At 43.6% G+C, this 12824-nt stretch overlaps 1 protein-coding gene across 10 annotated transcripts in view; it reads left to right on the top strand.

Moving 5' to 3' along the window:
* The window catches only part of Lrp8 (LDL receptor related protein 8), a 70841-nt gene extending 58459 nt beyond the window's left edge, over positions 1-12382 (top strand). For 3 of the 10 annotated variants that reach the window (XM_048351348.1, XM_048351347.1, XM_048351344.1), the window contains exons 14-19: positions 326-478; positions 1295-1516; positions 4495-4563; positions 7510-7682; positions 8706-8882; positions 11315-12377. In XM_048351348.1, coding sequence (XP_048207305.1) covers positions 326-478; positions 1295-1516; positions 4495-4563; positions 7510-7682; positions 8706-8882; positions 11315-11353 — 833 coding nt within the window. In that variant the 3' untranslated portion in view covers positions 11354-12377. Of the gene's footprint in view, positions 1-325; positions 479-1294; positions 1517-4494; positions 4564-7509; positions 7683-8705; positions 8883-11314 lie in introns of all 10 variants that reach the window. The other 7 variants (XM_048351343.1, XM_048351349.1, XM_048351350.1 and 4 more) reach the window with 7 other exon arrangements.
* The last annotated feature ends 442 nt before the right edge of the window (positions 12383-12824 follow it).

The raw sequence follows: 12824 nt of genomic DNA, 5'->3' as shown, positions 1-12824 counted from the left end.
GAGGAAATGAGTTTTGGAATCCGGTTATGCCTCAATTTCATTTCTGTCTTCAAAATTCCTAAAGGTAAAGCTTAGACAAGTTTGTTCTCTGAGCCTAGAGATGTTTATCTGTCTTATCTGTCAGTCGGAGACACAAAACCCACCTCTCAGAATTGGAAGAATTAAATGAGAATGAGGCAAAAATACTAGGTGCAGTGCTGATAGACGCCCCCAGAACAGGGAGGGCATTTTGAACAAGCCAACTGGGAAGGGCTCGTTCTCAGGAGGTGAGAATATGCAGCATGTCCCGCAGAGGCCCTAACTGTTTTTCCCTCTCTGCCACTAGCTGCAGATGCCTGCGAGCTGAGTGCCCAGCCCAATGGAGGCTGTGAGTACCTGTGCCTTCCTGCTCCTCAGATCTCCAGCCACTCTCCCAAGTACACGTGTGCCTGTCCTGACACAATGTGGTTGGGCCCAGACATGAAGAGGTGCTACCGAAGTAAGCAGAGATTCCAGGAGGCGTGGCTCCTGGCAATGCCAGACCCTGCCCTTGGCTTCTGGGATGCCGTGTGGTCCTGGTTTTCCTCCATCTTCATCTTCTATTTGGTGCCTCTGGATTTTCTTCTTTTTTCATCTGCTTTCCAGGGGGGGAATAAATAAATAAGCACACACACACACACACACACACACACACACACGCACACACACACCATTTTTAATTCATCCTTCAGGATGGTTTCTGGAATGCCTTGAAAAACTCAAGTTAAGAACCCTTGATCTTCATGGCTTCAGTTACTGTTTACACAGATGACTATGTTTATCTATTTCTTCTATAGATTTTAGCACCCTACACCATCTTGGAGTATGACTGGGACTTACAGATAAAAGATAATAATCACACAAGGTCTGGTTATTGCCTAGTCTTGATGTACAGCCAAGTCTGTTGTGTCATTTATAATTTCCAGGATCAATTGTTTAAAGTGGAGTAAGAATTCAATCTAATCATGGAATACTATCACTTGTAGATTTATTTGGTTTCCCTTCCCTCTAGTCTTTCCCATGATCTTATTCACACTGGATTTTATAGAATTGTTTTAATGACTGGATCATCTTTACTGAACAAAGCAAAGTGCTTAGGAGTCAGCTGAAAACAAGATTGTGGCTATTCAGGGGGATAAGGGAAAGCTTCACAGAGGTGGAATCTGAGCTAAGCCCTGAGAATGAGTCCCTCCATGGGATTCATAGAGGCAATAATTTAAGCACTAAAGCAATATACTTCTCTGTCCAAGTGCCATTCATGGTCTTTCTTCTCCAGCACCTCAATCTACCTCAACGACAACATCAACCCCAACTACAACAAGGGCAGTACCTGTCACCACAGGAACCCCTGGGACAAGCCACGGCCCCACCTACCAGAACCACAGCACCGAGACACCAAGCCCAGCTGCTGCTGGGCCCAGCTCAGTTAGCGGTCCCAGAGCTCCCAGCATCAGCCTGTCAACCTCAAGCCCAGCAACCAGCAACCACTCCCAGCACTGTAAGGAAATGAGCTCTGCACGCTTGCATAGTGTGGGAGGACGGGGGTCCTGAGGGGGCTGGGATGGAGGTGTGGAGAGAGGGTCTTGAGGGTAGCTACATTCTCTCTTTGAGCCTCAGTTTCTTCTACAAATGATACCCCTTGCTTCACAAGATTGTCAAGGGAGGCAGCAGAAATGAAAGTGCTTACACACACAGCCTCTGCTACCTGGGTAAATGCCTATTTTTGAGTGACTGACATGTGCATGGGGCCGAGTTGGGGGGGGGGGTGTGTCCCTCCGATCTGGGAAGCTCTTCTCTCAGCTCCCAGCAGCCACAGCAAGCTGCCTGGATGATTCCATTCATAATTATAGTCTGCTCCTGCCTGTTTCCAAACCTGGGATAAAAATAATTAAGTTCACCACTTAAATAAATCATCAGGAACAGTAATTGTCACTGCCAGAACTGTTCTATCTCATTAACCAGCAAATACTTTTTTAATTGAGTTTTCTGTCATGGGGAGTTCATTTAAAGGATGGACTATCTTCTGTTGCTTTTTTTTTTTTCTTTACCTGGATAGTGTAGAAACCAAACAGCTTGGTAACTCCTTTCTGATTGAGTCTCTTTTACCAGCAGAAGCTGGATTCTCAGAATTGAGCACTGACCCTGAAGTTTGCAGAAGCAGCTGGAACACAGCCTTTCCCCACAGACCTTATCAACCTGTTACACACACACACACAAACGCGTGCGCACACACACACACACACACACTACTGGGAATTAAACCCAGGGCCTTGAGCAGGCTAAGCAAATACTCTACCACTAAAACTATACCCCTCCCTCAAGCCCCTTTGCTTTTATTTTATACTTGAAATAGGGTCTTGCTGCCTTTGCCCAGGTTGACCTCGAACTTGAGATCTTCCTGCCTCTGCTTGTGGAATAACTTAGATGATAAGCATTTACCACCATACCCTGCTAGGCTGGAGATTTATTATCACTCAGTGAGAGGCCAGCAGCCTTTCCACAGCCAGCTTCGTAATCAGCCCTGCTTTCTCCTCCTTGGAATAGTTGGATTTACATGAGGTAACTTAGGAAGCAGACACAGTGAATGGGGTCCTGGTCATTGCCAGGGAGCAGTCATCTCTCCTGGAGCAAATGTGGATAATAGCTCCTCTTCACACCTCAGAAGGCTGTCGTAAGGATACAAGAAGAAAATGCTTTTTCTTAACTGCAAATGTTAGAGGAAGATGGCTGGAAGAGTGAGGAAGATAGCACAGTATGCGTTCTAAACATATAGTGCAAGCCAGGAGTCAGTGGCTCATGCCTGTAAACCTAGTTACTCAGGAGGCTGAGATCTGAGGGTCATGGTTTGAAGCCACTTCAGGCAGACAAATCAATGAGACTCTTATCTCTGAGTTAACAAGGTATAACTCAAGTGGTAGAGTACCAGCCTTAAGTGGAAAAAAAAAAAAAGCTGAAGGACAGCACCTAGGCCCCTGAGTTCAAGCCCCAGGACTGGCACCAAAATCATTATAATGATGATGATAATAATAATACATCCAGGCACAGGTGGCTCACACCTGTAATCCTAGCTACTCAGGAGGCTGAGATCTGAGGATTGTGGTTCAAAGCCAGCCCCAGCAAGAAAGTCCATGAGACTCTTATTGCCAATAAACTACTCAGAAAAACTCAGAAGTGGCACTGTGGTTCAAGTGGTAGAGCACTAGCCTTGAATAAAAGAAGCTTAGAGGACAAGCCCAGGCCCATAGTTTAAGCCCCAAGACCAGAAAATAAGTATATATGTACACACACACACACACACACACACACACACACACACACACACACACACACTATATTTTCCAAGGATTTAGAGTTTAGAATGTGCTTTTACATACATTTGTTTTTGGAGACAGGTTCTCATTCTATATCCCAGACTGACCAGGAACCCATGGTCCTATTGCCTCAGTTTCTTTTTTTTTTTTTTTTTTTTTTTTGCCAGTCTTGGGGCTTAGACTCAGGGCCTGGGCACTGTCCCTGAGCTTCTTTTTGATCAAGGCTAGCACTCTACCACTTGAGCCACACAGCACCGCTTCTGGCTTTTTCTATTTATGTGGTACTGAGGAATTGAACCAAGGCTTCATGCATGCTAGGCAAACACTCTTCCACTAAGCCACATCCCCAGCCCTTGCCTCAGTTTCTTGGGTGCTGGAATTTCAGGCATGAGCCACCAAGCTCAGCTGACTTACATTTTTATAGTTAGGCTTTGCTACAACTCGAATATCATTCACCACCCCTTTGAATTAGGCAAGACTGTGTCAGACACTGTGCTAACAATAAGCATTTCATACAAACTATCTCATTTAATCTTTATGTATCCTTGTTAGATTGGTAATAACATTATCCCAACTTTCAAGACAAAGAAAAATAACATGACATGTTACATGCATCATATATAAACTTGCCCAAGATCTCACAATACAGATGAAATTTGAACCCAAGAAGCCTGACTCAGGAGCCTGTAATCATCATTCCTCCTCACTACACTATGTACTTCACAGAAACAAGCTGATAATGCAGACAGATGGCCAGACCACCCAAAATAACAGAAACGATACAGGCAGTATAAACACTGGCTGAGTGAGACAACTGACCCTGTCTGTCAGCAACATGAAAAACTAATGCTCACTGGCCCTGCTACCATTTCATTTCTCCTTCTGTGAAATGGAAATGATCTCTGTCCTGTTTGCCTCACAGAAGTGTTGGTAGAATTTACGAAGACTGAATTATTCAGTATTTAGCTATGGCCATCATTTTTGTTTCTTTTTCACAGTACCTTTGAGCATGCTAGGCAAGCTCTCTATGACCTGAGCCACACCCCAGCCCTAGGACCATCAGAGTGAGGATGAGAAGCAGTTGGGTAGTTAACTGCTTGAGGCCTATACGGGCTTTGAACCCAAGTGATGGAGCCTTACACTGTGAATTGTTTGTGCTTTGCAGATGGGAATGAAGGTGACAAGATGGGCTCGACAGTCACTGCTGCTGTCATTGGGATCATCGTACCCATAGGTGAGTGCAACCACATCATTGGCAGAGTCCTTGCCAGGATTGGAGAAAGACACATAGAGAACGTGCCACATTGACCTACCACTTCCAACACCTCGTTTAATTTGGTTTCTTGAGTGGCACACAAGGCTCTTCTGGACCTGGCCCCAAGTGACCATCCAGCTGAGTGTACACACACGTACACACACACACACACACACACACACACACACGCACTCCCTGGGGACAGGGCTGGTATCTTCCTTGCTCACCACTCTCCCCAGCTCCTAGCAATGACTGCCAGATGATAGGAAATTAAATCTTGTGGAACTGATAAGGAGAGCTGCTTGCCACTCCTCAATCGGTCATACTGTCTTTGTTTTCTTTCTGTTTGGTTTTCAACATTTATATATCAGACTCTGTGATAAGGGGAGGGGAAGTGGCTAAAGTATATGTCAAGATTTAGCCTTATTGAAGAAACACTTGAAACACAGATAAGTTTATTATGACAAGGCAAGGCCTAAGAGTAAGCTATGCACACTGAATTGGGCGGAAATGCCGAGGAAGCACTTAAGAGTGAGAAAGGAAGAGAGCAGGCAAGGTATCTCAACACCATTTGGTGCTTGAGTTGAGTCAGCCAAGAAAAGAAGGATGGAGAGCAGTCCAGGCTGTGGAGACAGTATGAACAAAGCCACGACTGGGAAATGGCATGGGAGTAGATGGGGAAATTAAAGCAGGTGTTCAAAACCATGGGATCCCAGCCCTCATGTTCAACATGGCGTCTTGGCACCCCTTTTCTCTCATTCTAGCCTCATCTCTTGGCATTGTCTTTGAACTGGGATTGTTAGCTTCCTTACTTTGCTTTGAGTGTCTTAAGAAAGAGGCATTGTCCTTTTTATCTTGGGAGTGCTCAGTTTGGTGGTGGTGGCATTTGAATTGGCCTTGATTGGTTTCACCAGAAAAGATGATGGTGAACCTGTTGTTCCACACTTGGCTTTGAGTGCAGTCAAAGACAAATCAACCCTGTTCCTGCCATCCTATGCCTCTAAGAGGCATGCGGGCACTGTGTCACTGATACCACTCACTCTGAGCTAGTCAGCATTTTTAATTTAATCTCTGCCAATCCCAGGGGGACAGGATGAGTATTATTCCCCTGGAGGTAGAATATCTTTTCATATGCTTATTGGCCATTTATTACATTCCATCCTTTATGAATTGCCTATGCACAGTCTCCTTTTTTCTATTGTTACCTTATTTTGTAAAAAATATTTATGCATAATGAATATTAAAACCTTTATAATATATGATAAATATTTCCTTCTGGTCTGACACTTGAGTTTTCAATTTGTTCATGGTATCTTTTGCCCTGCATAAATTTAAATTTTTTAAGTATCAAATCTGTTCATCTTTTGTTTCATGAATTCTGGGTTTTGCTTTTTGCTTAGGAAGGCTTGTCTCACCCTGAATTATTAAAATATCTCCTGATACTTTCTTATGGTTTGAGTCATTTTTATTATTTAGGTACTTCCATTTGGAGTTCACTTTTGAGAATGGTATGAGGTAAATATTTAACTATTTTTTGCCTACATACCTGTGTATGGTATGTAGAACACTATTTGATAATCTATTCTTTCCTTCTCACTTGAATTATCACCCTCATTATAAATGACAGACTTACAGATACTATGCTATTTTCTCCACCAATGTCTGTCTGTTCCTATAGCCTAGTAGCTCACATGTTCTCAGCTAATTTTATTTTGTTTCTCTTCTAGATAAACTCTAGAAAAAAGTGTTTCAATTCTATCAAAATGATGAGTGGAATACTTTTCAATTTTCATTGAGAATTCTTTGGATGTGGAAGGAATTTACACATTTACAAATTGTAATTTTCATCCAGGAACATAGCTTTCTCCATTACAGTCCTCTTTGAAACCTGGTCCTACTGCATATAGCTCAATCTCCAGAACAATAATAAGTAAAACCAGTATTGAGAAGTGTCCTTCCTTTTTCCTATCTTCAATTATTGTCATCTTTCTCAAATGGGAACCCTTTTACAAAATCCTAGAAAGTAATCACCACTGAAATGCTCAGAGTGATTGCTTATTAGCTAGAAAACTGCTTGCCTCATTTCTCCCTGGCTTTGTTGAAGAGTCCTTTTTTCACTCGTTAATATAGTCCCTTATTCTAACCTAAAGCCCATGCTGTCCTTTTGTATCCACTTCTGAAGATACTTCTCTTTGGATAGAGCCCCACCTTTAGAAAGATACTTTAATACTTCCCATTCCACCATGGGAAAATAATTTTTTTAGAAGTCCACGGAAGCAGCCACCTTAGGGCAAAGGTGTAAAGAAAGACACATTAGGGACTGGGAATATGGCCTAGTGGTGAAGTGCTCGCCTCGTATACATGAAGCCCTGGATTTGATTCCTCAGCACCACATATATAGAAAAAGCCAGGAGTGGCACTGTGGCTCAAGTGGTAGAGTGCTAGCCTTGAGCAAAAAGAAGCCAGGGACAGTGCTCAGGCCCTGAGTTCAAGCTCCAGGACTGGCAAAAAACAAAACAAAACAAAAAGAGAAGGACATATTAGCATATGTCACTGAGCCCCTCCTCTGCTCTGGGCACTCAGTACAGAGATAAACAAGTACAAACCCAGCTTTCAAAGGCTCATATCTGATTGGGAATACAGAGATGAAGAGTATTGTGGCTTGGGAACACACATGAGGGAGCAGCAGACTCTGCTTAGAACAGTAGAGGAAGACTTCACATATGGGCTAGATCTCAGAGGATGAGTAGTTAATGGAGGAACGAGGAGATGAGGAGCCCTTCCAAGCAGCAGAAAGGCAATGTGCAGATCCGTGGCTGAGGAACAAGGGGCAGCCAAGTTAGGGAGGTGGCATGATCTGTGATGATGTGTGAGCGATGGACCAGAGCCCTCTGCATGTCCAGAGTAACGTGTCCCTTCCTCCAGCCGTAATAGCCCTGCTGTGTATGAGTGGCTACCTGATTTGGAGAAACTGGAAGCGGAAGAACACCAAGAGCATGAATTTTGACAATCCAGTGTATAGGAAAACAACAGAAGAGGAAGATGAAGATGAGCTCCATATAGGCAGGACCACTCAAATTGGCCATGTCTATCCAGCAGTAAGTATCCCTTACTGGGAGAATTCTTCCCCTCCCTTCCTTCCTTCCTTCAGTCCTCCCTTCCTCCCTCCCTTCCTTCCTTCTTTCCTTCCTTCCTTCCTTCCTTCCTCTCTCCTTTTTTCTACCCTTCCTCCCTTTGCCCTCCCTTCAATCTTATCCTGCTAGGCCCTAGGGACCACACAGAGGCTGAGGCAGGTGGACAGAGTAGCAGGATAGCAGGACTACCTTGTACCTGGAGCCTCTCCCTAGTAGTAAAGAAGCCAAATGTCCTCTGTTGGATGATTTTTAGAACCTTTGGCCTAGAAGAATACTCATGACCATTTAATTTGAATGTATTCATTTCCACAAGTACTGTCTGAGTTATATACTGAGCACAACATTAGATCTCAAGTGTTCAGAAATAATTAAGGAATGTGCTTGCTCCCCCCAAAAAGCTGGTAGGAGAGTTCGAGATACTTACACGCATTTGTACCACTGTGTGCTAAGTGCCACGGTGGAAGCTCGGGATTTTCTTCTTCTAGGAAGCCTTCCCACTGCATGGTTCCCCCACTGTCTCCCAGGCCTCTCCTTCCCAGCCCCACCCCACCACAGTGCAGTTATTACTTAGTAGTCTCCCCACTAGAGCGGGAGGTCCTTGAAGGCACAATCTGATGTAATCAGTTTGTTTTCCTGGTGCATTATACACCATAGCCAGCTTCTAACAAATATTTGTTGACTAAATGGTATGCTATGGACACATCAACTAGGGAGCTATTAATTCTGCCTGGGTAATTGGACAAGGAATGCCTCACAAAGAAAGCAATAAGTGAAACTGTCTTTGAAAGATTAGTAGCAATTTTCCAGGTAGAGAAAGAGGGAAATGGCATTCCAGACAGAAGCATGCGCGAAGACTTAGAGGCACAAGGAGCATGGCCTGTTGGGGGAGCAAGGACTATGGAGTAGCTGAACAGGTGTCATTGTAATGTAGCAGAGTCAGGGGGCTGAGTGTGACCTCAGGGGTCATCCGGTCCATCCCCCTGTCAGGCAATCAGCACCTTTGATCGCCCACTGTGGGCAGAGCCCTGTGTTGGGGAGACCAGAGAACTGGAAGACCCAGCCCCTGCCCTCAAGGAGCTTTTTGTCTTGCCGGGGGAACCAAGGTCACAGCTGCACCAGCTCCCGAAGAACCCTCTTTCCGAGCTGCCTGTCGTCAAGTGCAAGGTAGGGCAGTGCCACTCTGAGCCTGATGGGCTGGTGAGTGAGGCCTAAACCTAGTCAGGTATGGCCAATCCTAGAAGGCTGACTTGTTCTTAAAGACTGTAAACTGTAAGCTGGGTGTGGGGGCAGATAAACATGGGTTAGTTGCCAAGGAAATGGCCTGTGGAAGGAAGTTGGAGTGTGGGGCAGACAGAACTGCTGGTGAAGTGAAGTGCTTGTAAAGGGAAGACACGGGAAATAAAGTTGAGCAGGTAGAGGAGGGTCAGCAGATGGCCTTGAGGTTCCTCAGCCTCAGTCAGTCCAGGCACACAGTTGCATTACCACTTTTCACAGCTTAGAGAAGGCACAGTGTAAGAAGCATTGAGCTCAGAGTAAGGTGACTTGTCATTTCCACCATTCAGCACCTGTATCATCTGGTCACTTCTCCCTCCTTTCATTTTGTAAAATGAGAATGACACCCCCTCCCCCATTCCATCCGCCTTCTGAAGTTAGAAAGTTCAAGTGAGAAAGCACATGTGAGAGAACACATATGACAAAGCAGTCTGCACTTGTAAAGTGTTACTGCTTCCAGAGAAGGAAATGACTTGGGGAGCTGTTCCTAAAGAGTCTAAGGCCTAAAAAGTAAACCTCTGGCAGCTACAGAGTAAGAGTCATAGAATGAGGACACTGGTTTCATGAGCACCTACTATGTGTGAGACACAGTTCTCAGTGTCTCCCATATGTTTTATTTAATCTTTCACAACTATTTTATATGCAGTTAATATTATTAGTTCTGTTTGTAGATGAGGGAACCAAGACCTAGAGAAATTGTGTAACTTAAGATCATGACCAGGAAGTGGCAGAACCAGGATTCAAACTTCCATCAGGTATAGAGAGGCTCGTGTTCTTTCCACTATGTTAGGGAGTAAATAGCCTGGAAGTCAGTATTCTCCACCACCTGTCCTCTCCTCTGTCCCTTCCCCAGGTAGCTCTGCTACCACTGTTTGGCTCTGTCTTTGGCCTGTAGCTCTGTCTTAGAAGAGAATGGGAGGGTGGCTTGATGAGAATGAGAAAGTACTGTGCTGATGGAACATGGTGATGGACCCATGAAAACTAACAGCTATCCCAAAGATGACTTGAATGGTGATGGTGTTCCTTTTCTATCATTTGTAGAAAGAATACCCAGAGATAGAAGCTACTTAGTATAAACTGGACAGGGTAGCCTGGGACACCCCAGACCCTATATGTGTTAGGTACCATATTAAACATTGGCATGCATTATTTCATTTGGTTTCCTATCAGCCCTGTGAGATAGGTTCTTGTCCCATTTGACAGATGATGAAACTAAGACTCAGGGAAGTGGAGTGATGAGCCCTAATTCAAAGAACTTAGAAAATGACAATGAAATGAGAGTCTGTCCAAAGGATGAGATCTAAGAAATGAAAGAGCAGAGAACAAAATTCTATCAGCACCAATTAAGGAAAAGCCAGATGTATACTGGGAGAAGAAAACAAAATGAAGGAAAGGGAATTCAAAGGCATTCCCATATAGAACTCCCTTTGAGTCAAAGGTAGAATTGGGAACACAAGGAAGATATAAAGAAATATCAGAGCTGGGAATGTGCTTTATTGGTAGAGTGTTTGCCTAGCATGCATGAAGCCCTGGGTTTGATTCTTCAGTACCACATAAGCAGAAAAGGCCAGAAGTAGTGCTGTAGTTCAAAAGGTAGAGTGCTAGCCTTGAACAAAAAGAAGACAGGGAAAATGCTCAGGCCCTGAGTTCAAGCCCCAGGACTGGCAAAAAAAAGGAATATCAATATAGGGAAAAATTTAAATCCACTCTCCACAAGGGTCTAGACTGGCATGAGGTTTAATGGGGTCCCCATCAAATAGCCAGCCATTTGTGGTAGAAGGAAGATGAACATCCAATGGCTGGAAAGTTGGGATGGAGTGAGAGAGGAGCTGAATTCAGTTGACTTGCATTGCCTTCTGATTGTATTTAATTGTTTGGGAAGAGTGCAGCATTGTACCCACCTAACTGATATCCTGGAAACAGGTCAGTAATAGCCTAGGATTTAACATTTAACAGAGCTAACCTATTGAAGTTTATCCAATCTAAAATCCTATATGGGCAAAAAAATTCAGATCTCTACTACCCTCCTTTTACAAGGGATAGAACAGAATGATGGGAAAAAGCTATAGCTCTGGGTTTACCCAGACCTATTATCAAACTTTGGTTCTGCTGCTTGCTGTGTAATCAAGAGCAAACATCACATAAGCCCATCGAATCTTAGTTTTCTCATCTGTAAAATAAGTAGGATAAATCTTGTCATTTGGCATAGTTAGCAGATTATTGAGCTAGTACTTGTAATAGTATGTCTAGTACTTGGTTGATAGCCAAAAAGAGTACCTCCCATGGATCTAATGGTGATTTCTTTGATCTGTCTCTCTCCCCAGCGAGTGGCACTAAGTCTAGAAGATGACGGACTGCCCTGAGGATGGGACCACCTGATTCGTGCCTCATGGAACTTGGTCCCATGCACTGCTCTCTCTGGATGGTGTATGACTGGATGGATGGCTTCCTACGTATGAGTCTGTGTGAGTGTGTGCGTGTGTGTGTGTGTGTGTGTGAGTGTGTGTATGTGTAACTTTTTAAATTTTATGTTGCGGAAAGGTAACCACAAAGTTATGATGAACTGCAAACATCCAAAGGATGTGAGAGTTTTTATATGTATAATGTTTTATACACTTTTTTAACTGGTTGCACTACCCATGAGGAATTCATGGAATGGCTACTGCTGAGCGACTAACATGATGTACATAACCAAACGGGGGCCGATGGTACAGTACCTTACTCATTTAAATACTATATTTGCAGAGGATGTTTGATTTGGGGGGTGGACTTTTTTAGGTTGGGAGGCTTTGGGGTTTTTTGTAAATAAAATGATTATGCTTTGTGGCTATCCATCAACATAACTATAAAAAGAAAGACCGTTTCAACTCCCTCCCCCATTTAGATTATTTATTAACATATTTCAAGAATAAGATTAGTTCTATAAATAATTTAGAGAAGTGAGAGTATTTATTTTTTGTATGACTGGTCCAACACACAGACTCTGTGTATGTATGTGTTTATGTGTGTATGTGTTTGAGAGAGAAAAATCTGTAGAGGAAAGGCACACCTATGGCTATTCAAAGATATAAAGAGAAATTTATTTTAAAACCATCCACAAGAGGGGTATCTGATTTTCAAAGGAGCCTCTGAAAATATGGCTTAGAAAACAGATACTATGATTTATGCAAACGTGTAGTAGAAGAGGCAGATCTTTTCACCTCTGGCTATCCTAGAGACCCCCCACCCCCCGAAGCCAGCGAAAGCCTCTCCGCTCACCTGTGGCTGCTATAACTTCTACCTGGACTTCCTTGTCTATGGCTAAGGTCAGGGTTCAGATACGCAGAGTCAGAAACTTTCATGAGTTCAAGGCAGGACATGTAAACCTCAGCAAGTCTTTGTTTTGAAGTTCCTTTTAGGACTCAGCTCTGAAGTAAGGATGGTTGCCTTCAGCCTGCTTCAACCCCTAAGTGGAGACATTTCCAGAACAGGGACTCACTTAGGCACTTAACCTCTGAGACATCTGGGAGTGATAGGGATGGTGGAATAGGTTTCTATCATACCTCTTTCTCCCTTCCTGCACACTCTGCCACTCCTTTAGGAAACACTTTGAAATAATAACTAGGTTTCTTACCATCATGTATTCATGTGGATATGACTAAGTTAGAAAAAGCGGCTAGACCTTAAGTCCTATTTGAAGAGAAATGGCATATGCAATATTAGAGCATTTTGGATACATGTGTTCACACAGGGATTTGGTTTACTGCTTTGTAAATAAAAGGAAAAACTCTGGGTATATGCATAGATTTCTTTCTTCATTATGGATACTTTCTATGCTTTTCCTGAGCCTTGGCC

The sequence above is a fragment of the Perognathus longimembris genome, chromosome 7, assembly GCF_023159225.1.
Source record: "Perognathus longimembris pacificus isolate PPM17 chromosome 7, ASM2315922v1, whole genome shotgun sequence".
In the NCBI taxonomy this organism is placed as follows: domain Eukaryota; kingdom Metazoa; phylum Chordata; class Mammalia; order Rodentia; family Heteromyidae; genus Perognathus; species Perognathus longimembris.
The sequence above is the reverse complement of the archived record's forward strand: the minus strand, read 5'-3'. Positions and strand labels throughout refer to the sequence as shown.